The sequence below is a fragment of the Rhinolophus sinicus genome, linkage group LG17, assembly GCF_036562045.2.
Source record: "Rhinolophus sinicus isolate RSC01 linkage group LG17, ASM3656204v1, whole genome shotgun sequence".
NCBI classification, from domain to species: Eukaryota; Metazoa; Chordata; class Mammalia; order Chiroptera; family Rhinolophidae; genus Rhinolophus; species Rhinolophus sinicus.
In genome coordinates, this window is record NC_133766.1 from 21610379 (window position 1) to 21633800 (window position 23422).

The 23422-nt window shown below is 48.1% G+C and overlaps 2 protein-coding genes across 5 annotated transcripts; one reads left to right on the plus strand and one right to left on the minus strand.

The window, feature by feature from the left end:
• Window positions 1-319: 319 nt before the first annotated feature.
• FCMR (Fc mu receptor) lies at window positions 320-14735 on the plus strand. Of its 4 annotated transcripts, none has more exons than XM_074322154.1 (8): window positions 320-518; window positions 5867-6202; window positions 6936-7063; window positions 8012-8238; window positions 9681-9811; window positions 10141-10314; window positions 10692-10750; window positions 12932-14735. In XM_074322154.1, exons 1-8 carry the CDS (start codon window positions 482-484, stop codon window positions 13094-13096), a joined length of 1257 nt encoding a protein of 418 aa, XP_074178255.1. In that variant the 5' UTR covers window positions 320-481; the 3' UTR covers window positions 13097-14735. The 4 variants fall into 4 exon arrangements, with proteins under 4 accessions (XP_074178255.1, XP_019608086.2, XP_019608087.2 ...); XM_019752527.2 differs by having other exon boundaries at window positions 321-518; window positions 6933-7064; window positions 8016-8238; XM_019752528.2 differs by having other exon boundaries at window positions 321-518; window positions 6936-7064; window positions 8016-8238.
• Window positions 14736-14781: 46 nt separating this feature from the next.
• IL24 (interleukin 24) lies at window positions 14782-18843 on the minus strand. The gene is made up of 5 exons (XM_074322156.1): window positions 18669-18843; window positions 17499-17557; window positions 16485-16643; window positions 15960-16034; window positions 14782-15047 (listed from the first exon to the last, which is right to left on the minus strand). Exons 1-5 carry the CDS (start codon window positions 18841-18843, stop codon window positions 14964-14966), a joined length of 552 nt encoding a protein of 183 aa, XP_074178257.1. The 3' UTR covers window positions 14782-14963.
• Between the last annotated feature and the right edge of the window lie 4579 nt (window positions 18844-23422).

The following is a 23422-nucleotide window of genomic DNA, read 5'->3' on the forward strand; positions in this document are numbered from 1 at the left end:
TTCTGTCCACAGAGCCTTCCTCAGATGGAGAAAATGGTGATGAGGCTCTTTTATCCTGAAGACAGGGAAAAAGCAAAGCACTGTGGTTCAGACATCAACGAACACCCGTAAAGCCTGGGAGGTCCCTCTAAGAAAAAGTGCCCAAGGCAAAGAAATACCATGCATGGTACTTTCTAATAGCCTTTAGGGTCTTCCTAGAGGCCCTTTGAACCCTGGTGAACCATTCTCATTCAACACAACATGTTTTCTCAACTGACTTCCGCTGTGGTTTGCTGATGTTTTCTTTTTTTTTCCTTTCTTTTTAGTGTAAAACTAGTAAGCAAACAAGACAAGTTGTCATTTCCTCATTTTCAAGACTTGCTCCTCACATGGCCCAGAAATCTCTTTCAATCTCCAGATTGTGACCGGTTCCTGGGTGAGCAGCGAATTTCTGTCCCCGTCTCCAGGGGCTTTTGGATGGGACCTTGCTCTTGAAGGAGCCATGGACATCTGGCTTTGGTCACTTTACTTCCTACCAGGTAAGTGCTGTGGGGAAACACCTCACACATCTCATGAGGTTTGAATTGGCCACAAGTAGCGGAGTGGTTGGGCGCCTCCAGCTCTTATGTTTCTGGACAGATTTAGTTGCAAACCAGTACTAAGGCAGGACATGGATGGAAGCCACAGGAGGCTCTGCCCTCTCCCTGTTAGTGCCTCTCTCTCCACTCCAGACACATCTCCTGTTCCGCTCAGGTGTTGATTCATAAAGGCTAAAGATATCACATCCCCCAAACATATTAGCCTGTTAATATGGGATCTTAAAGCAAGTGCCCCCAAAGTTCTTTCTTCTTATCTCTACATTCTCTTTCTTTGGATCTCTTTCACTCCTGATTTTCAACTTTCAACTCTAAATGAAGACTCCCTAATCCATTCAGTAGCCCCAATCCATTTCCCAAGTTTCATATCTCAGTTTACAATGGTTTCCTGGGCACCCCCACTTCAATCCCACCCAGATCTGAAATACAACATACCTAACACCTTACCTGAAATTCCTCATTGGTCACCATCCAAACCAGTTACTCTTTCTGTCTTAACTGTCTCTGGTGTTAGCCACAAAATGCTACAATTGCTCTTACCACCTCTTTCTGTTTATCCCTAACCACACTTTGACCCGAACAATGGCCAATTCATGTCGTTTCTATAATAGATTTCCATTTACCAGGATGGGAATCAATGGCAGCCTCTACTAGAGACATAACAGAGGGAATGGAACAAAAAAAACACGTGGTCATTTCTTAACTATCTTTCCCACGTCCTCCAACTTGGCCTGCCTGTAGCTCCAGATTAATTTTCCTGAAGCTTGACTCCAATCCTAGGATCACCCTCCACTGTCTACTGAATTAAATACAACCTCTCTCTTGTGCTCCCCTTTACCCTCTGAGCTTATCACGTGCCTCTGATCTTCCCTAAGCTCCAGCTAAACAGGACTTCTCCTTGAACATGAGGTAGACTTCCTGCCACCAGCCGTTGCCCTCCAGGAACATCCTCCACTTACCTTTCACCTTCTATGGATCCTTCAAAGCTCCTCTCAACCTTTACCTCATTTCTATACACTTTCCAGAGCCCCCTCTTCTGAACCCCAATAGCTGGTCCCATTCTGCCTTGTATTGTGGCTCAGGGTGTGTCCACCTTATTTTGTTGATTAAATGGTAATCTCCTTGAGGGTCACAATGGATTTTTATTTATGCTTGTTCTCTTTGTGATGGCTTGAGCACGGAAGAAAGTCAAATGTTTGTCAAATCAAAGATTGAAGAACCCTAAAAGCCCAAGGGAATGGAGTTTTAATGAAATGTCAGACTCGGTGAGAGGTAGTAGAGCATATGTGAGCATATGAGCACAATGTGAGTACAACCGAATTTAGGTCTCAGAGGGAAGAGGGGTTGGGTGAGAACCGGTTTTGGAAGATAAATCGAGAGTTTTTTTCTTTTCTTTTCTTTTTTTTTTTGCCATTGTAAGTTTCAAATACATATTAGATATTCAAATGGAGTCCAAGTTGAGATATCAGGAAGGCAAGTCTGGAGCTCAGAGGTAAAGACAAGACTAGAAATACATGTTTTGGTGAAATCTGTATAGAGTTGGCATTAAAAGCCATAGGAGTAAACGAGCTAGTGTGAGAAGAGAGTGAAGGAGGACAGAGAAAGGAACAGGTCCAAGGACCAGGCCCGGGGTTGGCCCAACACTGACAGTTGGATAGAGAAGGAGAGGTAAGTAAGGAGATTGAAAAGGAACAGCCATTGGGCATGTGGTGTCAGGGAAGCCAGGAGAAGAAAGAGTTTCAAGGATTTGATTCTGACAAATGCTACTGAGAAGCAAGTAAAATGAAGACAAACAAGTGACCATCGAATGTCAGAACAAGGAAAATTTTTGTGACTTTTATTAGAGCAGTTTCAGTGGGATGTTGGAGACAAATCTTGACAGGTGTAGGTAGAAGAGGAATTGGGAGGCATCAAAGCGGATTCAGTGATTTTGGTAACTCATTTGAGAAAGAGAACAGAGAAGGGCAGCAGTTGAAGGGGAGGTGAAAGTCAACCAACAGGTTTTTAAATATGGCACCACGGAGCACGTGTGTAAGCCATGGCGACAGTGGAAGCGGAGGAAGCAATGAGGCAGGGGATAAAAGGATAAGTACAGAAGAGAAGCTCTAAAGACGGTGAGCGTCATGGACTCAGGATACAGGTGAAGGCCCAGGCTTTTGAGAGGAAGGAGGGCACGCCACTCAGAGCGACGGGACAAAGGGCAGTCCGAAGGCCTGGACACACAGCAGCTAGTGTGTGCAGAAGTGAGACATTGAGTAGGATGTTTCTTACCCTTTTTAAAAATACCTGCTTCATCTGAGAAACATAGAAGTTTGAAGCCAGCTTCCCTCTTCCAGAGATTCTGCTATGACTTGAGTTATTGGATCCTCATCACCACTCCCCACTAAAAAACCATCACCACATGGAATCCAGAGTTTATCTCCAGAGCCCTGCCACCAGCCAAGGCCTTATTTTACCTTATTTTGCATTATGAAAATTATACATTTTTTCCGTGTTCCAAACATCTATTTATATCCAATTACATATTGAGGATGACTTTTTAAACCACAAAGCTTCCTCTCCCTTACCATCACCACGGTAAATCAAGTCAACAAATTCAAGATTAATGTCACTTATATAGTAGCTTCTATAAAATACCAACATTAAACAGCTTAGTTCCGTTAGATAGCGTCTCCCACCCCTACCTTTCTTCCCAGAATCATTTAGAATGATGCAATCACCATGCCTCAGGGTAGGACCAGGTTATCTGCATCCTAGGAAGTTCCCCCCACGAGTCTTACACACATTGTGCATAAGTTCTAAACCAGGAGCTTATGTCTATCTTTTCTCTGTTTGGGCAATCTGGTTTTCCAAGCCTTTGGTGGAGGTTAAAAGCTGCTATGAATTCTAAGGAGAGCTGGACTCTGGACATTTTCACCTCACCAATTAGTGCTTCCTTGAGACCAGAGCTCAGCGTACCTATCAGCTTTCCTTGTGCTCCATCCATCCAGCGTTTGCACAACGAGAAAGTCTTAGTCAGCTTGGCTGCTGTAACAAAATACCATAGACTGCATTGCTTAAACAACAGATGTTTATTTCTCATAGTTCAGGAATCCGGAGGTCCAAGATCAAGGTGCCAACACATACAGTTCTTGGTGAGGGCCCTCTTTCTGGCTTGCAGATGGCCACCATCTCCCTGTGTGCTCACATGGCCTCTTGTGTGCATGGAGAGAATATGGACACTAAGCCCATTATGAGGACTCCACTATCACTACCTCATCGAACCCTAATCACCTCCCAAAGACCCCACATCCTAATAACATCACATTGGTGGGCTAGAGCTTCAATACATGGATTTGGGGGGACACAAACATGTAATCTGTAACAGAGGATCTGGGCAAGCCAGGGGTTTACCAGAAGCTCATTCCTGAGAGGAGAGAAGCCACTGGAGGTGTCTGCGGAGGTGATGACCCCTCGCTGCTCTGTCATACGCCTGCCCATTTTATAGTATCTTGTTCTTTGGAAAGCAACATTCATGCCCCTTTCTGGCTGACTTGGTCCAAAAACATACACATGTTCACTCTCAGGTGCTGGGACTTACACACAGCTATGGGCTGTCTGGACACACAGGGTAATTCCTCCATCCCCTTAATTGGGTCTTTGTCCTTTGCACAGGTCACCCTTTCATTGTCACATTCCAGTCACGAGGCTACCGCACAGGTCTCAGTTTCCAGGGGGATTTAAAGCAGTGCTGGGTTATTTGTGTGAGGGTCTACATGCCAGATCTTATGAATCTGGCTGGTGCCTCTGCTTCTCCCTACCACGTGACAACAGCTACACTTCTAGATCGTAACGTGCTCCTGAAACGCTTCCTCTCTGCCCCTCTCTATCCTCCTCTCCCACGGCTCACACTCCCATGGCTGTTTCTACCTCTTCACCCTATGCTTCCTTCTCCTGGAACTTCCTCTTCAGTTCTCAGTGCTCATCTGGAAGCCTCAAGCCCCACTTCTTTCCTTGACTCCCCTCATTTTGCTAAACTCCTTAGAGCTATTCTTAATGCGTGGTGTATGGATGAATTTCAGAAAGTTGGTGAACTTTTCTCCACCCTGTGAACATGCCATGTTCTCTCTCACATCCCGGCCTTTATGGGGAAAGTTCTCACGGCTGGAAGTATCTCTCCTCCTCCACCCAAGTCCTCCAGCCCCACCCCAACACACACATTTGTCCCTAGGAAACCTCGTCCCAGAAATATGCAGACTCTTATAGGGACCCACTTAATTGACAGCTAATCATACCTGGCCATAAGTGTTAGACCTGCCTTCTTCAGCAAAAGGGTTTTGATGCCAGAGATTCATGAACCACATCTTCTATCCCTCTCTGCTCCACACCCTCCCCAGCACACACACAGTATGCACATACCCATGCATACACACACAAACTCACATACACTCTTGCTTTGCCTCTGTGCTCCCTACTGCAGTGAAGACAATCGTCATCCCTCAGTTGCCCTCCACGCCCAATCCCTCAGGTCACAACGGAGACATCACTTCTTCCAGAAAGCCTCCTTCAAACTACACCATCCCTCTGCAACAGCTTGGATCAGGTGTCCCTGCTTGTTGCTTCCAAGAAATCCCGTGTGTCTCTTCATGGGATCTATGAGACTGCTGTAGTTGCTGTCCATTTATATTACCCACTAAATGACTCCTTCTGTGAGGGAAGGAATGCCAGCTATCTTACTGTCACATGAAAGGCATTCCATAAATGCTTGTTGAATGATTTAACAAATAAAACTGGGGGTGAATGGTTGTTTTGGCTGAATGGATCTGAGCATAACAAAACTAGACTGAAAAACCTGATGCAGCAAAATTGTACCATGCCTCCCAACACCACACTGAAGACACTTGGGACTTATGTGCTGTTTGGGGTCACCATGACATATTCTCTCTCCTTGGACTGAGACTGTAGTTTTGACTATATTCTCAGGGGTTTGATGTCTGGGTCCTTATGGGTTTGAGTTTGGTGATAAGGCTGCATGTTATGTTCAGGTTTAGGCTGGGGACAGGTCTGGCTGAGACTCAAATTTGGGCACAGGGATGAACACAGAGCAGGACTGAGGATGTAAAAAGGGGTGGGGATGGGAAGAGGGCTACAGATTAGGATAGCGCTGAGGCTGAGGGCTGGCTGAAGCTTGGGCTGACAATGGGGATGGCGCTGGATCTAGCGATGAGTGTGAGGCTGGGCTGGGGCTGGGATGGAGTCGCGGATGTGGCTGGAGATGAAGTTTCCTATGTCTTGACTCCCTCTCCCTGCAGTATCTGGAGCTCTGAAGATACTCCCAGAAGTCAAGCTGGAGGGAATGCTGGGCGGATCCATTACCATCAAGTGCCCACTTCCTAAAACACCTGGGAGGCTATACCTGTGCCGGGAGATAGATAAACCCAGAAGTTGTGCCACCGTGGTATCCAATAAAAACTTTGTCAGGATGGAATACAAAGGCCGAGTCACACTGAAGCTGTGTCCAGATCAGAATGTGTTCCTAGTGGAGGTGAAAGAGCTGACCAACAGTGACAGCGGAGTCTACGCCTGTGGGGTAGGCAGGAACACAGACTTGGGCAAGACCCAGCAAGTCACCCTGGATGTCCACAGTGGTAGGTGCCGCACTTGATGGAGGCTCAGCCCACCCAAAAAACAGTTCCACTCGGGAAGCCTGGGACAGCTATCAAACTGTAGCAGTCCCCAGTCTCTTAGGCTATTGTCGTATTAGCCAGTCCAGTAATAATTGGGATTTATATAGTTGAAACCTCGTAGAGTCAATTGACTTCACGGTCCACAGAATTTTCTTTCCAAACAAGAGAGGTGGTATTCTTGTGTCGTAGTGAATCCATTGTACCCAGGGCATGAGGGGCTGGGGAGTTGAGATTGAGGAGAGGCCCTGAGACTGGAGGAATTGGGAGCAAAAGGACATAATTGTCTTACATAGTTGTCCCATGAGAAATATTATGGATAAATATAAAGGAAAAACAGTCATTTCTCAAGCCCCATTTGTAGGCCAAACTTATCACTTTATGATCTGACCCTTTCCACGTTTCTTCTAATCCTGCCTTTCTCTTCTCCAGCGACTTCCTCACACATACACAGTACTAATTCCATAGCCCATAAACCCAGTAGTTTTACAGATACTGTTGCCTCGGTTAGGGTGAATTGTTTTCTTTCAGGGGAGCTCCCAGCCCTGTTCTTCTGCTCCTTTTGGTGGGCCCTGCCCTCATCCCCTCACTGCCAACTCTCTTGGCTGGGTCAGCTTCAGCTCCTACCACTGTCCCTTCCCCAGCGGGGACAGTCTCCTCCCAGAGCCCACCAGTGTATTCCTCTTGCCTCCAGTAGAGTATGAGCCATTCTGGGAAGAGGAGCCTATACCGGAGCCGCCAGCGTGGTTTCAGAAATTCCTACACGGACAGATGCCATGGCTCCAGATATCTGCACACGCCAGTTCCTTTGAATTCATATCCAAAGGTCAGTTCACCAAAGCTAGTGTAAGAGACGTGGGGTAAGCGATGTGGCATTGTGAAAATGGAGGAGGGGGGTTGTGTTCAGTTCATAGGGTGGTTGGCAGATAAGAGCTGGGTCTCAGAGGTGTCTTTCCCTGCCTTAGGGGAGGTTACCTCCCTGAGATCTGCCTTCTATTGTTCAAGCCTATCCCACAGCCGGTACACTCGGCATGCGTTGCAGAACTTACATCACCACTAGGTGGCAGCACAAGAAATGAAATTTGTGCTCCATTCACAAAGTCCAGCTCTTTCATGAATGACTGCGGAAACCAAAACTGGACAGACGTATCCCAGCTGGAGGTCATTATGCCTCCTGCTGCCTATAGGGCTGTCTTCCACTTGCTCCCATACAGTGAGTTTAACAACTCTATTTTGCAATAAAGAGATTAACGATGACACCTTTACATTTCTGTATCATTCTCCTGTTCTAAACGCATTTTGACATGCAATATTTCCGTCTCATCCTCACATTTGCTCTATGGGGTCGGTGCATTAATTAAGCATTGTTTCACAAGAGGACCCTGCTGGGTGCCAAGAGGGATAGTAGAACTGAGCACATTGTAAACTCAAGATGTTGACAGGTGTGGGATGGAGGAGACTAGACGAGTACATGGCAGAGGAGGGAGTGAACTACTAACAAGGTTTTCTCCGCGCTCAGAGGAGGGCTAGGTCTTCTGCCTGGAAAGTCATAGAAAAGTTTCAGGAGAAAATGGTGGAAAATATTGAAGTAAATATAGATAGAATGTACTAGGTGTAGATGGCATATTAAGAAGGCATTTCAAGCCATGAGGAGTGCCAGGACAAAGGTAGTCGAGATAAAAGGAAAGAGTGTATTCAGGAAAGAGGCAGTGACCCAATTCTGCTGGAGACTACAGGGTGTATATGGAAGGTCACGTTTTCCTGATGTCTCCTGCAGTAAGCACACCAGCCGGAAAGACGGAGGTCCCTACAGCACACCACCCCTCCCCCACCACCCCAATCACCCACCGCCCTCGAGTTTCCAGATCATCTCCAGTGGTATCTGCCAAGCCCACAACCCTCCTGCCATCCACCACAACCTCAAAGACCTCAGCACCAGAGGAGCCGCTCAGGCCCCAGACAGCCAGCTACAACCACCAAACCAAGCCTCACAGGCAGAGGTAAGAGGCCTCCACCACCCAGGATAGGCTAGAAACCAGGCAAAACAGTCTAGAATTAGAAGATCCACTGAAATCTTCCTGAATCTATCAACCAGACCCTTCTTGGCTTTGTCTCTAGAAGGCCACTGTGGAATATACTACCTATGGGTATAGCACACTAACTCTTTAGTCCCCTTAACGTGAGTACACTTGTCAGTGCCCCACCAGGCGGCGATCCTGTAGAAGGGAGACCCAAATTTTTCAATCACTCACCCTTCATTTAGATCTGTTTTGATTCGGAAAAACTAAATGAGAATAAAATTAACTATTAAACTATTAACTATTAAAATTGCTTTCATGTGCTTTCTTTTACTTTTTCTATGTGGCTACTAGGAAAATTAAAATAACATGTGACTCACATATTTCCAATGGACAGCCCTGGTCTAAACGGCTGGGTGCAATCCAGGAAAGTGTTTCAATAGACCACTAGGGGGCAGCATTAGAGCAGGCTCAAAAAATGCCTATAATAATTGGAAATTATTTTTGTCCAAGCAAAGACAAACATGTTAGTGAGGAAAGGAACCTCCAACGTCACTTGGGTTTTATAGATGAGGAAACTGAGGTCATGAGAGCTAAGTGGTTTCAAATAAAGTGATTCCTGATTCCTAGTTCAGAAAGTTACAACCTATTTTACTTGGTGGAGAAGAATTCAAGTCAACTCAGTCAACATTTTCTTACTATCTACCAGGCATTGTGCTATGTCCTAAAGATGTAGAAAAATGAAGACATGCAATATGCAGGTCTTGTCTTACTAACTTATGCAACTATGACAGTGACAAGGGTTGTAACCTGTATGAACCCAAGAACTGACAATAGACGGAGAAAAACATGGATTCTGGTTTACCATGATTGGGGGAGAAAAGATTTACGCGCTAGCCCTTTATGGAAAGTAAGATTTCAATACGTAGAGAAAATGGAGGGAAGGCCTTCTAGGCAGAGGAAGCGCTATGAGAAAAATCGTCCTTTTCCACAGTTAAAAGAAACTAACTCATTTAACATTTACAATAATCTTATGAGGAGACTGAGGTGCAGAAAGCGAGAGGGGCTCTGACATTGATCGACTGCTGCTTAGGGCGGGTGCATGAACTTTTTATTCACTATTTGGCTCATCCTTGAACAGGTCTGTGAAGTAGGTTTTACTAGACCCATTTACTGAGAAATGAGGCTCAGAGAAGTTAGGAGACTGGTTCAAAATCACACAGCCGGTAAAAAGCTGAACCTGCGTTTGAACCCAGATTTCCTGACTCCAGAAACAAGGCTCTTTGTGGGGAGGGGAGGAAATTCTGTTAACAAAGGGACAAACTGTCAGCTACCCCCCAAAAGTTGGCCACTCAAGGGTGCTTCCTTAAACCTCCTTCCCTCACTGACCTCTTCCTTCTTTCTCTCTCTCCTTCCGTCCTCAGAGCCTTCAACCATGTCCCAGCGTCCCTGATGGAAGACCAAGGATTTCACATCCTGATTCCCACCATCCTGGGCCTCATCCTGCTGGCACTATTGGGGCTGATGGTGAAAAGGGTCATTCAAAGGAGGAAAGGTGAGCGGCTCAGGCTGGGTTAGGGAGGTCGGAATGACAAAACGAGCCCAGAGCATTCAGACACCTGCTGGATCTCCCCAGAGCTTCAGATGAGCGGCCTGGGGTGTGGGGAAGGGGGGTGGGGATGGATGGTCTGGAAATGAGGAAGAGGAGGGCAAGGTCTTCAGTGGAGGGCAAGGCTGCGCCTCATGCGTTCTGGGCATCTACGCGTCAGGCAGTACCGAGCCCAGGGGAAAGGCAGACTTTAGTTTCCTAACACTCGAGAGCAGAGAGAGGCATCATGGTCCTCTGATGCCGTTGTCCTCTTTCCCGGTGGCTTTGCCGAGAAGCTCTCTCCAGGCGGGTGCGCCGGCTGGCCGTGAGGATGAGCGCCCTGGAGGCCGCCCAGCGGCCCCCGTCGCAGCGGCCCCCGTCGCAGCGGCCCCGCGTGTCTCAGCGGCCACGCTCCCAAAACAACGTCTACAGTGCCTGTCCTCGGCGCCCTGGGGGGGCGCAAGCTGCGGGTGAGCAGGGGTGATGGGTGAGCCGGCGGCAAGCGAAGAGGGACACGGGTGAGAGGGGGACACAAGTGAGGAGTGGGGAGGGGGTGGTACAGGTGAGCGAGAGGGTTCGCGGGGGTGTGGGGGGATAGGTGGGGGAGGGAGACACGAGGAAGCCGGGGTTCGTGAGCGTGGGGTGGCGGGTCCGAGCAGTCAGGCAGGCGAGCTGGAGCGACAGAAGCAGCGCGGGCGCGGAGGGTGCACCGAGAGCCCTGTTCTCCGCGCCGAGTGGAAAGCCAGGGGCTGCAGGGACCGCTCCCCCTCCCTGGGGCTTTGGGCAGGGCTGGGGGTGGGGCCAGACCCCCGGCCACGCCCTCACCCAGGCCTCACGGTTTCCCTAGGTGAAGGGGAGGCACCTGGCCCAAGCTCCGAGGCGTCCGCGCCGCCCGCCCTGCCGCAGGTAAGCGCTCCGCCCGGCTGGGTCGCCACCGCCAGACTGGGTGACCCGACTTGGGCGTGGGCCGAGAGCAGCTACTCCAGCGCGTGTAGCTGTAGGGCAGCGGCTTTCCCAGCAGTTCTTGGGCGGCGTCGATAACAAGTTTTATCAGTTTCTTCCGTTGATGGTGTGAGTAGACGGACGACCCAGCAATGTGGTAGATTTCGTTATCTGGCTTTTAAACGCATTTTCATGGGGCAGATGGGTGCTTAGTAGAGGCTGGTAGATGGTAACTCTCCAAATACGTGAACGGCTTTATTAAGGGGAGGTCTTAGTCACCTGAATATGAGGGAGAACTTTCTAGTAAACTCTGCGAGGAGGTGGCTTACCCGTCGCTGAGGGCAGTTACACCTGGCCTAACGGGTGACCTGCAGATGTCAGGATGTAGACAGGATTCAATGGCGGGGTGAAGAGGGTTCCTCTTGAAATCTAGAAATGGACATAGGGAATTTGTTTCTATTGATGGCCATTGGCAGGTGGGTAAAAAGCCTTTAAACTATCCATTCACCTTTGTTTTCCCAAATTAAGAAGATAAAAGATTTTATGCTCTAAAGTAGCCCACAGTAGCTAAAACACTGTTTCCTCAGGAACCAAGAAAAACTAAATGTGGCCAATGTCCCTCTTCTTAATTAGGGTGTAGACTGAGCTAATGCAACAGACTCTAAACCACAGGGCTCAAGAGATGAATTCCTGATTTCCTCCCAAGTAAAGGCAGAGGGACAGAAAGAAGTGGCCTGAGCCACAAAGTCATCCAGGGACTCAAATGTCTTCTGTCTTGTTGCTCCACCATCCTTGGGCGTCGCCTGGTCCATGGTCAATGCTCAGTGTCCAGCACCATGTCTGCATTCCAGCCATAGAGGGAGAAAGAGAAAGCTGTTTCTTTCAGACTATGATTCTGATGTTTCATACATCACTGCCTCTCACATCCCATTGGCCACAACATAGTCATATGGCCACACCTACCTTCAAGGGAGGCTGAGAAATGTACTCCCTGGCTGGGAAATCATGTGCCTTGTTACAAAGGGTAGAGTGGTGCCCAACAACAAGTGACAGCTTAGCCACAGTCACATCAGGTTCTTGAGCTTGCCCTCACTCACCCTGCTAGAGAGGGTTCACAGTAGGTTAGGTAGGTCTAGCAGTGCCCATCTGCTCTACCCACTTTACTCTTACACGTGCCCTTTCTCTTGAACTGTCCTGTGACCACACATGTCCTCACCTGAGCAGCAGCTTACTCAGATCTTACCCTTTCTCTCTACTTGAAACTCTCATTTCCACTATTAGGGACAAAAATCTTGATGGAATAAGTTCACTCACAACACGATGCATATGATTAATGACTGAATATTTTAGACTTTACAAGGAATATTTTAATTTTTGAAGGCAAATAAATTAATGTCACATGGCAAACAGGCAATGGGAAATAAGTACAAAAAGTAACAGGTCCTTTCAATGAGCACTTACTGAGTGCTTACTATGTTCAGGAGGCTGGACTTCTAGTTCTCAGTATTTGTGTTTAAATATGTGATGGTTTCCACCACAGCCTTCTTGGGTGGATGTTACAATAGTTGTGCCATATTGGGGTCATGGCTCAGCCCTGACCCATCCTGAAGGCAGACAATTCTGAAGTTTCCTTCTTGGGAAGAAGAGCACCACTGTGCCCACGTGGCCTACTGCCTCCCTCCCCATCACCACCCAACCCTTTCCTGGAATGCACTGTCATGCCACATCACAGACTCGCCGAGCCCTTACAGAGGTGCATAGATTGACTCACCCTGCTTCTGAATCACTCCCTAAGAAGATGCATATTTATTCCACAAGTCACATTATCTAATCCCAGAGGAGAAACTTTTCCGGCAGCTGGGTCTCCTTCAGACTGATGCTTAGCTCTGTGATTTTAATCTGAGCTCCATTTAAGGCATTTCCTGCCCACATTGGATGTTAAGTGTTTTCCAGTTATCTAGGGTGAGGTGCCACCCTGAAAATCCCCAGGATGGGCCAATTATTGGAGCTCAGCCACCTGTGTCTTTGCCTTCTAGAAATCAGCAATCATGCATATGCCTCCACCCCCTACCCCCTGGAAATCCACCTGGAAAGATACTAAAATCACCCTACCAGGTTCAGTGATGCTTCTTTCTTTGTTCCCAGGTGTCTGAAGCTCCTTGGCCTCATGCCTTGTCTCTGAAGACCAGCTGTGAATATATGAGCGTCTACCACAAGCCTGTTGCCAAGATGGAGGACACAGATTCAGATTACGTCAATATCTCCTGCCCGACTCACCCCTCCAACTGCCCCCCTGGGCCCAGACCTTGATGCCAATGAGCCTTATCTGTCTGTTGCTTTCCAACACCTGCCCCATCTGTTTTTGGAACGCTCATTACCTCTCACATCTCACCTCAAGTCTCATCCCTGTCTGTTTGCCCTGAGCTCAGTCCCCTACAGCTATTCTTGCACACCTTTGCAACCTCTTGTGGCTTTCAAGTGGGCTCTAGTCATGCAGAGCATTTGTCCCAATGCCACGTTCTTCCTTTCCAAGCGATGTAACAGGCTGTGGGATTTGCAGACTGTCTTTGATCACAGGGATTTTGCTGCCTTGGCTCTAGTCTGTGTGGCAACAGGCTGGCGCGTAGGCATAGCTGTTGCTTCTGGAACCCTTCCCTGGCTTGGGCCTCACACCAATAGAAGGCCCCTGGACTCATGGTGGGCTAGGAAGGGGCCGGGTATGAAACGCTCCTAACCTTGTGTTTGCCCTGACCTTAAGGCTGGCACTTACTAGTAAGCTGTACTCATCTTGATCCTTTGGTAAGGGCAACTTATTTTGATGTGATGAAGGATTCTAAATTTTCAGCACCACGTATATCTCCTAATATCTCTAAACCCTCTTTACTCTAAGTCTCCCTCCCTTGATGCACATAAGGACCCTGACCACAGCATTCCCTTTCTTTAGAAATAGTTTTTGTCATCTTTTTATCCTTCTTCCATTGCCCAGCATTGATATTTGTGCACTTATCTCGATGTTGTTCTATTTTAGCCATCCAAAACCATTACATCTCTCTGCTTTCAAAAATGCTCCTCTTTGCCAGTTCTAAGTAATTATAGCAAGGTGGAAAAGGAACGTGGCCTGGGATTTCTAGAAGGCCAGATGCTCTGCAATAACACCTATGTCATGGAAGAAGAGACATCCTACCTCCTCCATATACTCTTAAGTTTTCTGAGCAAGGACATAGGCAGACATTGTATCTTTAGCTTGAAGCCAACTGCAACGCTCAACCAGAGCTTGAGACAAGAGAATGCCCAGTCTTGCTGTAAGGAAGAAGGCCTTTCCCAGACTCACAACTAAGTTTCACTGGGCAGTTGTACAGAAATAGAAAGGAAAGGCTACCAGACTTGAGTTCCCTGCCTTTGATTAGCAGGGAATGGCATCGCAAATTGCGGAGTCCATCCAAGTACAATGACACCATCAGCAATATCAGCTTGACTGTGGCACCCTCTCAAGCTGCAGATAAGAGGAGAATGAGTAGAATAGAACGGAGGGAGGGCACCCAAGGGGAAGGGATGACGGAGTGGGGTATGGAGTACGGGCAAGAGATGAAATGTTTAGTGAGCCTGCTTTGCGTTGGGCACTTAACATTGTATATGTTTTATCATTTGCATTCCAAACCAGTGTCCCTCACCCCCACCCCAATGTTCTGTTTCTGAAGATAGCATGACAATGTGATTTCCATGTCCTGATGTTCAACTTCATATGCCAGCATCCCTTGTTGTTCCTCAACGTTGAAAGATAGGCAAAAACAAACAAACAAACAAACAGTTTATTAAGCATTTTCTGAGCACCATCCACTGCCCTGTGTGGTTCCAAGGATCCTGGAGAAACAAAGAGAAGCATGGGGCACTGTTCCTGCCGCCTTCACAGAACTTAGTCTCACAAATAAATAAAGCATCAGCAAAAACACTGACAGGATTTAAATAGTTGTAATAAATACGGGAATCTGTTTGATTATTCACAGCATCCAAGGGAACCTTCCATGACTGTCACTGGGGCCACTTAAAGAATAAAGTCTTTGATGATAAGCCTGGACCAAGAACAGGACCTGTGGTCAAGGGTGTGATGTGCCCAAAGAACATCACAGGAGGGGGCACTCTTTTGAAATGACACGGAGAGCAAGGAGGGTCTAGGCATTCAGAGCTGGTAGAATTTCTGCATCCAGGTCAAGAGAATGTCTACTTCTCCAAAGGCTTTGATCTGAGCTGCTTCTATGTCCAACTAAAAGGAAAGTAGAGGTGAAGTTCTGCCATGTTAGCCTCAAACACAGGTTTCTTTCCCACCCACCATTCCTAGGGCTGGCCTGACTCTACATCATAAGCAGCGTCACCTTTGCGATGGCCTCTGATGAACTCACCCACCCATCACTTGTCCCCAATCTGTGTGTGTTGTCTGCTTCGAGGATGAGGAAAATGGGCCAGTGGGTAGCCGCAAGTCAGGAGCAAAGGAAATGCATCTGGAGCCCCTGACAACAAGAACCGTGGAACCCCTGTGCGGGTGGATCTGGTCCACCTTCTGAGTTCAATGTGCAGATGAGGAAACTGAGGCCCAGGTGGCCTCTTTCTTTTGGATGTTATTGCTCTTCATTTATTTTTATACTGATGTATCTGTTCCTTAAAAAAGTGATCAATATCGTGTTTTGGGAAGACGGTTGAGGATGAAATTTGGATTTTCTTTGTTGCCTTAAGTAGGGAGAAGGTAATATATTTTCTCACGATTTTTTCTCTCACAAACTGGACCATTTGAACATTATGAAAACTGCCATGTATGGGGATGTGTATAGGATGGGCGTGTTATGGGGGTCATCTCTCTTCTTTCTCTCTCACTTCTGACTCCAATTCCCCAGCTCAAGTACCCACAAGCTCCCTCTAGGGAAAATCCTCCATAGTTAAATCATCTCATAGGGAAATATAATAGCATTTTAATTTGAAAACTGGCAAGAAAATAGACCATGTAGCTTGTGGTGCTTGTGCAAAGTATATGCTCGTTCATGTAAAAATACCTGTGTTCCTGCTAAGTCAAGTGGCTTTGGGGCAAGCCTGGTGGAGTCACCTGCACTGCACTTTGCGTTAGGTCTCTGAGGCATCGTCTTATGACAGTTCAAGCAAGCCCTCCACTCCTGGCCTTGATTACCTGTTTAAATGCTCTCCGGTACAGCAGAAACCGCCTGTGTGCGCTCTCACTGATGGAAAACATCTCATTTTCCTGCTGGATAACAGGGAAAAAAGTGCCAAGTGTTGGGTAGGAGCCAAGGCAAGCCCCTTCCCCCTCCTTCCTAGTGATGCTGGAGGGCTTCCCAAGGCCTAAGAGGACAGTGCTGAGCCCAGAGCCCCAAGGCAGCCAATGCCGAACTCCTACTGTGTGACGGGGGCAGCCGCTGAGTCTCACAAGTCTTGCCAACTGGGGGTGATCATCCCATTTTATATGTATGTAGGAGACTGAATCCCAGAGTGGTTGAGCACCTTGCAAAGCATCATCCAGCTGGTTAGAAGAGAGCTGGACTTGAACCCAGAGCTGCTGGTGTCCAGAGTCTATGCTCTTTTCCATGCAAGCTACGATGCCCTCTTGTGAAATAAAAGCCAGGACCAAAAAAGGGGAGGAGAGTCCTCTCAAAACACAGTTTCCCATGGGTCCCAATCCCAGCTTTGTTCTACTCACGCTGGGTTGCAGTTTTGACACGATGACAATAAAATTATTGGCCAGAGTAGAGAACGACTTCAGGATCCTGAATTCAGCTGCCTTCTCATAGTAGTTTTTGAAAACGGTATTCAAGTAGAACTTCAGCAGGGCACGGATGAAATAACAGCTTTCAGCATCCTGGGGAGGGTCTGGGTCACCTCGGAGCGGAGGCGTCTGCCCACCCCAGCCCTGGATAAACAACCCACTGTCGCCAAAGCAAGATAAGCACAACAGAGGCAGGGACCTTCTAGGAGACGTTGGTAAACAGTAGATCTGAAGGAGCCTTATGGGGGCAGGGAGAGCAACCACAGACCGAGAGAGGAAGACTTGTCCAGGGTCACACAGCCAGTCAGTGGCAGACACAGGCCTAGTTCCTAGGACTCCTGTCTCTCCATCTGCTTAATATTCTTTCTTCTACACCCCATGACCTCTCTAATAGCCATGGGAAGTGATGGACCCTGAAGAGCACCCAGAACTTGGTGGTTGACAGTTGGTGGGGAAAAGAACTAGAAAGAGAAGAAATGAGGAAGAAAACAAAAATCCTTAAACACAGGGATTGCATTCTAGCCCCGTCAAGGACCACAGAGTGAAGCTCAGCGTCTTCAGGAATCGGGGCTCAGTACGTGTGTGCTCACTGACTGACTAGATGGTTGATGAGAAGACAGGAATGGGTGAGAAACAAGGGATGGAAATGGAAGCGACCCAAGCAGATGCCTATTGGGCCTACACAGCAAAAGAGAAACATAGATCGATGGTATCTCTGGCTGAATGGAGACAGAAATGTAAGGCCTAATTGACAACCCCTCCCCGTGCCACCACACACACTGCCCACATAGCCCAGATCCTGGGTGGTGACCCCACACATTGACTTCTCTGGCTCACTGCCCAGTCCTGTCCTGTGTAGGCCCCGCCTCCCCAGACAACTCTTCACCCCCACCACCCACAGACCAGCCACACAGAGGGAGGTATTGTCCCTCCCAGAGGCCAAATTACCGAGATGCTCTGCAGAACCTCCCCCCGCAGCAGCCGGACGCTTGTGATGTTATCCAGAGCTTGCTTTGGGAACAGAAAGAAAAAAATGTCTCCAGGTTAGCGGGAGCCATGGAAACCAACCTTGCAAATACCTGCTGCTTTCCCAGAACCTAAATCTAGACAGTCTGTGAAATCTCAGTGGCCAGAGGGGGTTCCCAGGAAGGGCTGGGCTGAGCTGGCCCCTGGGGTGGAGATACAGGTTCCAGCCACACAAAATCACGAAGTTTAGCCCCCAGGGACAGATGGAATCCCGGGAGTTCTTAGAGCCTTGATCAGGGACCTGTTTGATTCCTTTAGTCATTTGAGACAGGAGGAAGTAAGCCTATTTGGCTAAGAACCCTTGGGAGCAGGATTTTACCTCCTTATTCCATGGGGGTGGGGGTGCTGCCTCGCTTGTGTTTGAAGTTTCCCCTGCAGCCCAGGCATTCATTCCAGTTCTTGGGTTTAGAGTCAAAGAATCATTGAGAGGAAGGAGCTTTTGGGCTCCTTTGTCCCACGTCCACAATGTGCAAATAAGGAAACTGATGGGGATGGGGGGGTGCTGTACCAGTTGGTTTCAAGGTCAAGATCACACATAGGTGTCCTGTGCCCAGTGGTTACTCCCCTCCACAGGCCATCTCATGAGCTCCCTCTTTCCTGCTTTGCATCTGGATTGTCCTTTAAGGAGCTGAGTGCATTTGTGAGGGCACATATTGGAATACTATCAGGCCCAGGAGAAATCCGCAGTCCGATGTCACAAGCTGCCCCATCCCACCTGAGCATTAACCATTGTTTCTACCTAGAAGCCAAGGTGGAAACAGACTAGGAGGAGCAGCAGTAGGTAAAAACTCCGGTGGTCAGGACTCAGGATTTCCCACGACTTCACCTTAGTGGAGTCTCATGTCCCCCTGAGACACAGATGAAGCCCAGATGAATACGTTCTCTTCTTTATTCCTCTTGGGCTCTGTTTGTTTTCCTGTAGATGACCACATCATTCTGAATCTCAATTTCCTCGTATACCAGAGGAAATCTCGGCTTCACAAAATTATTATATAGGACAATGATGAGTAAGCTACAAAGGGCTCCATAATCATAAAACATTATCCTCCCCCCATAGTAGCCCCCACAGGTGGGTCCAGAGCATCGCTTCACTCACCACAATGTCCTGCACGGCCCAGAAGGCCTCCCACAGGTCCTGGAAAACTACCCCCTCCACTCGGCAGGGCCCAAATTGGAATTTTTGGCTCTGGACCCCTGGCCCCCAGCTCCAGACAAGCAGGAGGAGACTCAGGCAAGGGAGGGCAGCCTTCTGCACGGGAGAGCCCATCTGCAACAAAGGAAGGACCGGGAAGATCCTGCTGGAAGAAAGGGAGGCAGCCCACTGAAGCAGGCCCTTGGTAGCAGGAGTGGTAGACCCAAAATACTGCTTCTTGGCTCTGCCTTGGCCAGTCTTGGGACACAAAGAGGGGAAACCTGAGACTAGGGTGGCTTCTCAGTGCTAGAATATTGCAAATGTGTGGCCCTGCTGCAGTGCACTGGGGTGGGGCAAGGGTCTTTCTGCCCCTCATCGCATTTCCGCTGTTCTTGCTGTCTCACTACCTGCCCACCCCACCACGACCATCCACGGCACACACGCCCGACACCTCCTTCCTTACTCCATCATAGTTCTATCTAGCCAACAACCTGCTGTCAGAATTTGACCAAGGAGAGTGGAGAAATGGAGGGGGATAGTGTGCCAGAGAATATGTACAGGAGCCCAAACTCCGGACGATAGTGCTTAACTAGGAATTCGCTTGTCTGAGGTCTGCCCTTAAGTCACCAAGCTCACTGGGCAGGTCTTTTTCTGTTCCCCCAGGAGAAGGTCATCTCTGACTTCTCATCACAAGGGATCTGAGGGATAGATCCTGGCCCAGAGGGAGGGGCACAGACGGTAGGTTAGGTTCACACTCTCTGCCACCTCAACTGAAGACTCACTTTTGCCTCTAAGTGTTAACTTTTCAGATAACTGAACAAGAGGGAGGAATCACGTTTCTGGATGAATCACCTTTAAAGACTTCCACTAAGGTGCCACCTGGAAATGCAGATGCGAGGCGGCCCCAGGCTAGAGGAAGATGACCCATTTTCTATGTGTCATAACTATTCAGAAAATTCCTTCTCCCTGCCTTTTTTGTTTTGGCTTTTCTTCTTTCCTTTCCTCCCTCCAGTTCTCCCTCTCTCCCTTTCTTTCTTACTTCCTTCCATAACCATTTAAGGACCTTTCTTGTTCCAGGCACTGGTCTCCTACCTAAAAATACTCAGTCTTCCACCCCTACACTGGGAAGGAAGACAAGAGAAGACTTGCCTCTGGAATGACTGCCAACATATGGGCAGAGAAGTGGGGCTCAGTACCAACACCCAATATCTTCCATCATGTCTGTCTGAGCTTTAGTGTCTCTCTCAAAGTCCTTCCATTCTCTTCTTTCAAACTCCACAGGCTTTGTAGCCTGTCTTGAAAACTCATCTCTGGGCCTCATAGTCCCTCTGTACTTTCTTCCATTCAGACTAAATTCTTCTCAGTGTTAAATCAGAGAAAGCAGCCCCTCATCCACATTTATATCTTATCCTTACATATGCACTGAAAAGGTTGATTTCTGCCACCTCCCAACCCCCATTCCCAATGAGATAGCAGTCTATTGCTTCAAAGCAAAGCACTCAGGAATTCCCTCATCACTCACCTCAGAGCCTGGAAGTGATGCTTGAGGGTTGCTGTTTGGAGGTGGCCGGCTCCTGTTACAGAGGGAAAGTTGGGCACCCTCACCACTCACCAATCAGGAGTGTAACTATGGCCAGAAAGTTCCTGTCCCAGCTGTGGAAATCGTTTCAAAAGTAAAGGTGTGTAGGCCAGCAAGGCTTTGGGGAGATTCATATATATGGGGGCTGGGGGGAGGAGTGGAGGAAGAAGGGGGGGTGAAGAGGGTAAATTGGTCATGCTTTCCTACAGAATTACTTCATTGCCTAGTCACCCTTCACTTTAAGATAATGGGGCAATGGAGAAAGCAGCCCCTGAGGTGAGATAAGACCTGGGTCTGAGTTTCGGCTTTGCCACTGGCTGGGCAAGTCTCCTAGGTACCCTGAGCCTCAGTTTCTGTATTCTGTATCAATAAAATTAAAACAAAGAAAAAAATCTGTCTTACCTCCCTCAGAGGCAGGTGTAAAAAGCAAAGGACAGAGATGCTTTGTAAACTCTATACACATGTGCAAGTAAATATGTACATTATTACTGTGCAGAGTACACCAGTCTCCTTACTGCCCAAATCATTCAGTAATTATGCCCTATTAATGAGGGCATAGGAGGCTAAGGAGAGCCCATAGGTACTTCTTTAATCTGTCAGGGACAGGAATTTTAGGAGAGTTTCCTGATATTCAATCACCAAGTTTATAATCACTCAACCAAAATACTTGTATGCCCCCACTCTTAGGTTCATGTTTGTGCATGGCCAGGACTGGAAAGCTGGGGCCCCCGTGTCCTGTGGGCTCGCCTTTGCCTGTGCCACTTCACCTGGGATCACCCAGGGGGCGCAGCAATGTGGCATGTCAGGAAGGAGCCTCAGTGCAGTCAAGAAACCTGACCGTCTGTCCAGCTCGCAAGGTGGTACACGGTGCACTGTTCCCTAAGCGTGTTCCATAGAACCTAGTCCTGAGGAATGCTTGTCTGCAAGACACTCCACGAAACAAGATTTCAGTCAGTAAATCAGAGAAGCCTGGCCTGTGCCAGTCCTGCTGGGAAACATACTGCTCCGGAGAATACTAAAGACTCTGACAAGTCCCGTTAGGGCAGGGCGGGGACACATGCTTAGCTTTGTTTAACCCAGCACTTCCCATGAATATTTGACCACGTCCCTCAGAAACATTTGGGAAACACTAGACTCTGAATCAGGGATTGACAAACTCCAGGCCAATCATAAACTAAGAATGGCTTAGCCCCATGACCTAAGAATGGTTTTTACATTTTTTAATGGTTAAAACAAAATCAAAAGAAGAACAATATTTTGTGACACGTGAAAAGTTTGTGAAATGCAAATTTCAGTGTCCATAAACAAAGTTTTATTGGGACACAGTTATGCCTATTTGTTTACATGTTGTCTGGGCTGCTTTTGTGCTTCAGTAACAGGGATGAGTAGTTGTGGCTGAGACTGTGGCCCACAAAGCCTATGGTATCTACTCTCTGCCCCTTTCTAGGGACAGGTTGCTGAGCCCTGATCTAAATTACCTCCCTACAGAAACATTCTAAGCGTCTCTTTAAACCTGGTTCCAGGCAAGACACAGGAGTAGGAATGTGCTGAGAGGAAGAGGTAACTTTCTCCAGTTCAACGAAGAAGGAAGAACAGGGCTCAGTTCCTAATCTCTCCAGTTGGCAGATCCTTCCTAAACTCTCTAGCACCAGCTCCCCTTCCCTCTACCCCACACACAATGTTGTTTGTTTCCTTAAGAAGGCACAATACTTGCTGTTCTCCCCAGCCAGCACCCTGGTCTGCTGCTGCTGCCTCTATAAGGACCAAGGCTTGAGTCCTTTGCTCCTGGAGGACCTGAGTCTTTCCCTCTAGACCTAGGGAGGGACCCACATCACACATGGTTTTTGTTTTTTTTCTCCTTCAGGATCTAGGGCATTACTAAAAACTATGGGAAGAACTACTATGGGAAGGAGATGTCAAGAGGCATTGATGAGACAGAAAGAAGGCAAAGTAAGAGTGCTGGGGCAACAGATGAGGGGAGGCAGAAAAGGGCTGGAAACACTAGACAGCTAAGGCAGGGAGCTGAGAGGAAATGTGAACGCCCAGGGCGGCTGCAATCCTAGATGACTGTCTGCTGATAGGTACGAGGGCTGCGCTGTGACAGGGCAGGCTAGAGCAGAGGCATGAGGTCATAGGGCCAGCTCAGTAGGCTCCAGGATATCCACCTGGGGGCATGAGCAGCTCATTCTGTCTGAGGAAGGATTAACTTAACGTGGGCTTTCCAGGCAAGCACGTGCCTACATCTCAGGCTTGGCTGAGTTTATCACAGCACAAAGACCTGGGAAAGCAGGCTAAGGAGGGAACTCAAGTTGAGAAGTTTCCCCAACATCAACTAAGACTGCTGATTATGAGTGTAAGCTTTGCATGCAGGCAAACCTGGCTTCACAGTGTGACTGAGCCACCTACATGCCCTCTCAGCCTCAGTTTCCTCATCTGTAAAACTGAGCCTTCATTGGGCCACAAGGACGCAATGACATACATACAATCTTGCTACTCAAAGTGTGGCCCATGGGCCAGCAATATCTGAGAACTCATTAGAAATACAGGATCTCAAACCCTTCCCCCAAACTACTGAACCAGAAAGTGTGTTTTAAGAAACTCCCAAGATTGATTTTTAGGTAAATTGAAATTTGAGAAACACCTACATAAACAAATGAGGGACTTAACCCAGTGTCTTCCATGTGGTGAATAGTTAACAATCGAAAGCTTCAAGTGAAAGGGGAAAGCACTAGAGCAGTGATTCTCAATAGGGCAATTTTGCCCCCAGGGGCCATTTGACAATGTCTGGTGACATTTTTGGTTGTCATAACTGGGGAGGGAGTGGGGGTGGAGTGGAGGTGCTACTGGCATGGAGGCCGTGAATGGGCCAGGGACGCTGCCAAACCTCCTATAGTGCATAGGATGGCCCCTCACCACAAAGAATTATGTGCCCCCCAAAGCCAGTAGTGCTGAGGCGTAGAAATCCTGGACTAAAGGAAAGTTGTGGCTGTGGGAAAAGAGCTGAAATAGGAACAGAGAAGGATAAGAGGGGAATCTGTACTAGGGAAAGGAGCAGTGGACTGGTGAGATGGTCAGGGAAATGGAAAAACAAGGTGCAACTTGGAAGGCAGTGCCCAAAGGCTCCTGGGTGGGAGT

What these genes read in the sequence shown, in the direction of transcription:
- FCMR (XM_074322155.1), top strand. Translation starts at nt 482, where the DNA reads ATGGACATCTGGCTTTGGTCACTTTACTTCCTACCAG. An exon ending in GTCACTTTACTTCCTACCAG is followed by an intron (nt 519 to 5,866) that starts GTAAGTGCTGTG and finishes CTCTCCCTGCAG; the next exon opens with TATCTGGAGCTCTGAAGATA. An exon ending in CACCCTGGATGTCCACAGTG is followed by an intron (nt 6,203 to 6,932) that starts GTAGGTGCCGCA and finishes TCTTGCCTCCAG; the next exon opens with TAGAGTATGAGCCATTCTGG.
- IL24 (XM_074322156.1), bottom strand. Translation starts at nt 18,843, where the DNA reads ATGGGCTCTCCCGTGCAGAAGGCTGCCCTCCCTTGCCTGAGTCTCCTC. An exon ending in CGTGCAGGACATTGTGGTGA is followed by an intron (nt 17,558 to 18,668) that starts GTGAAGCGATGC and finishes TCCCAAAGCAAG; the next exon opens with CTCTGGATAACATCACAAGC. An exon ending in AGGTTCTGCAGAGCATCTCG is followed by an intron (nt 16,644 to 17,498) that starts GTAATTTGGCCT and finishes GACCCTCCCCAG; the next exon opens with GATGCTGAAAGCTGTTATTT.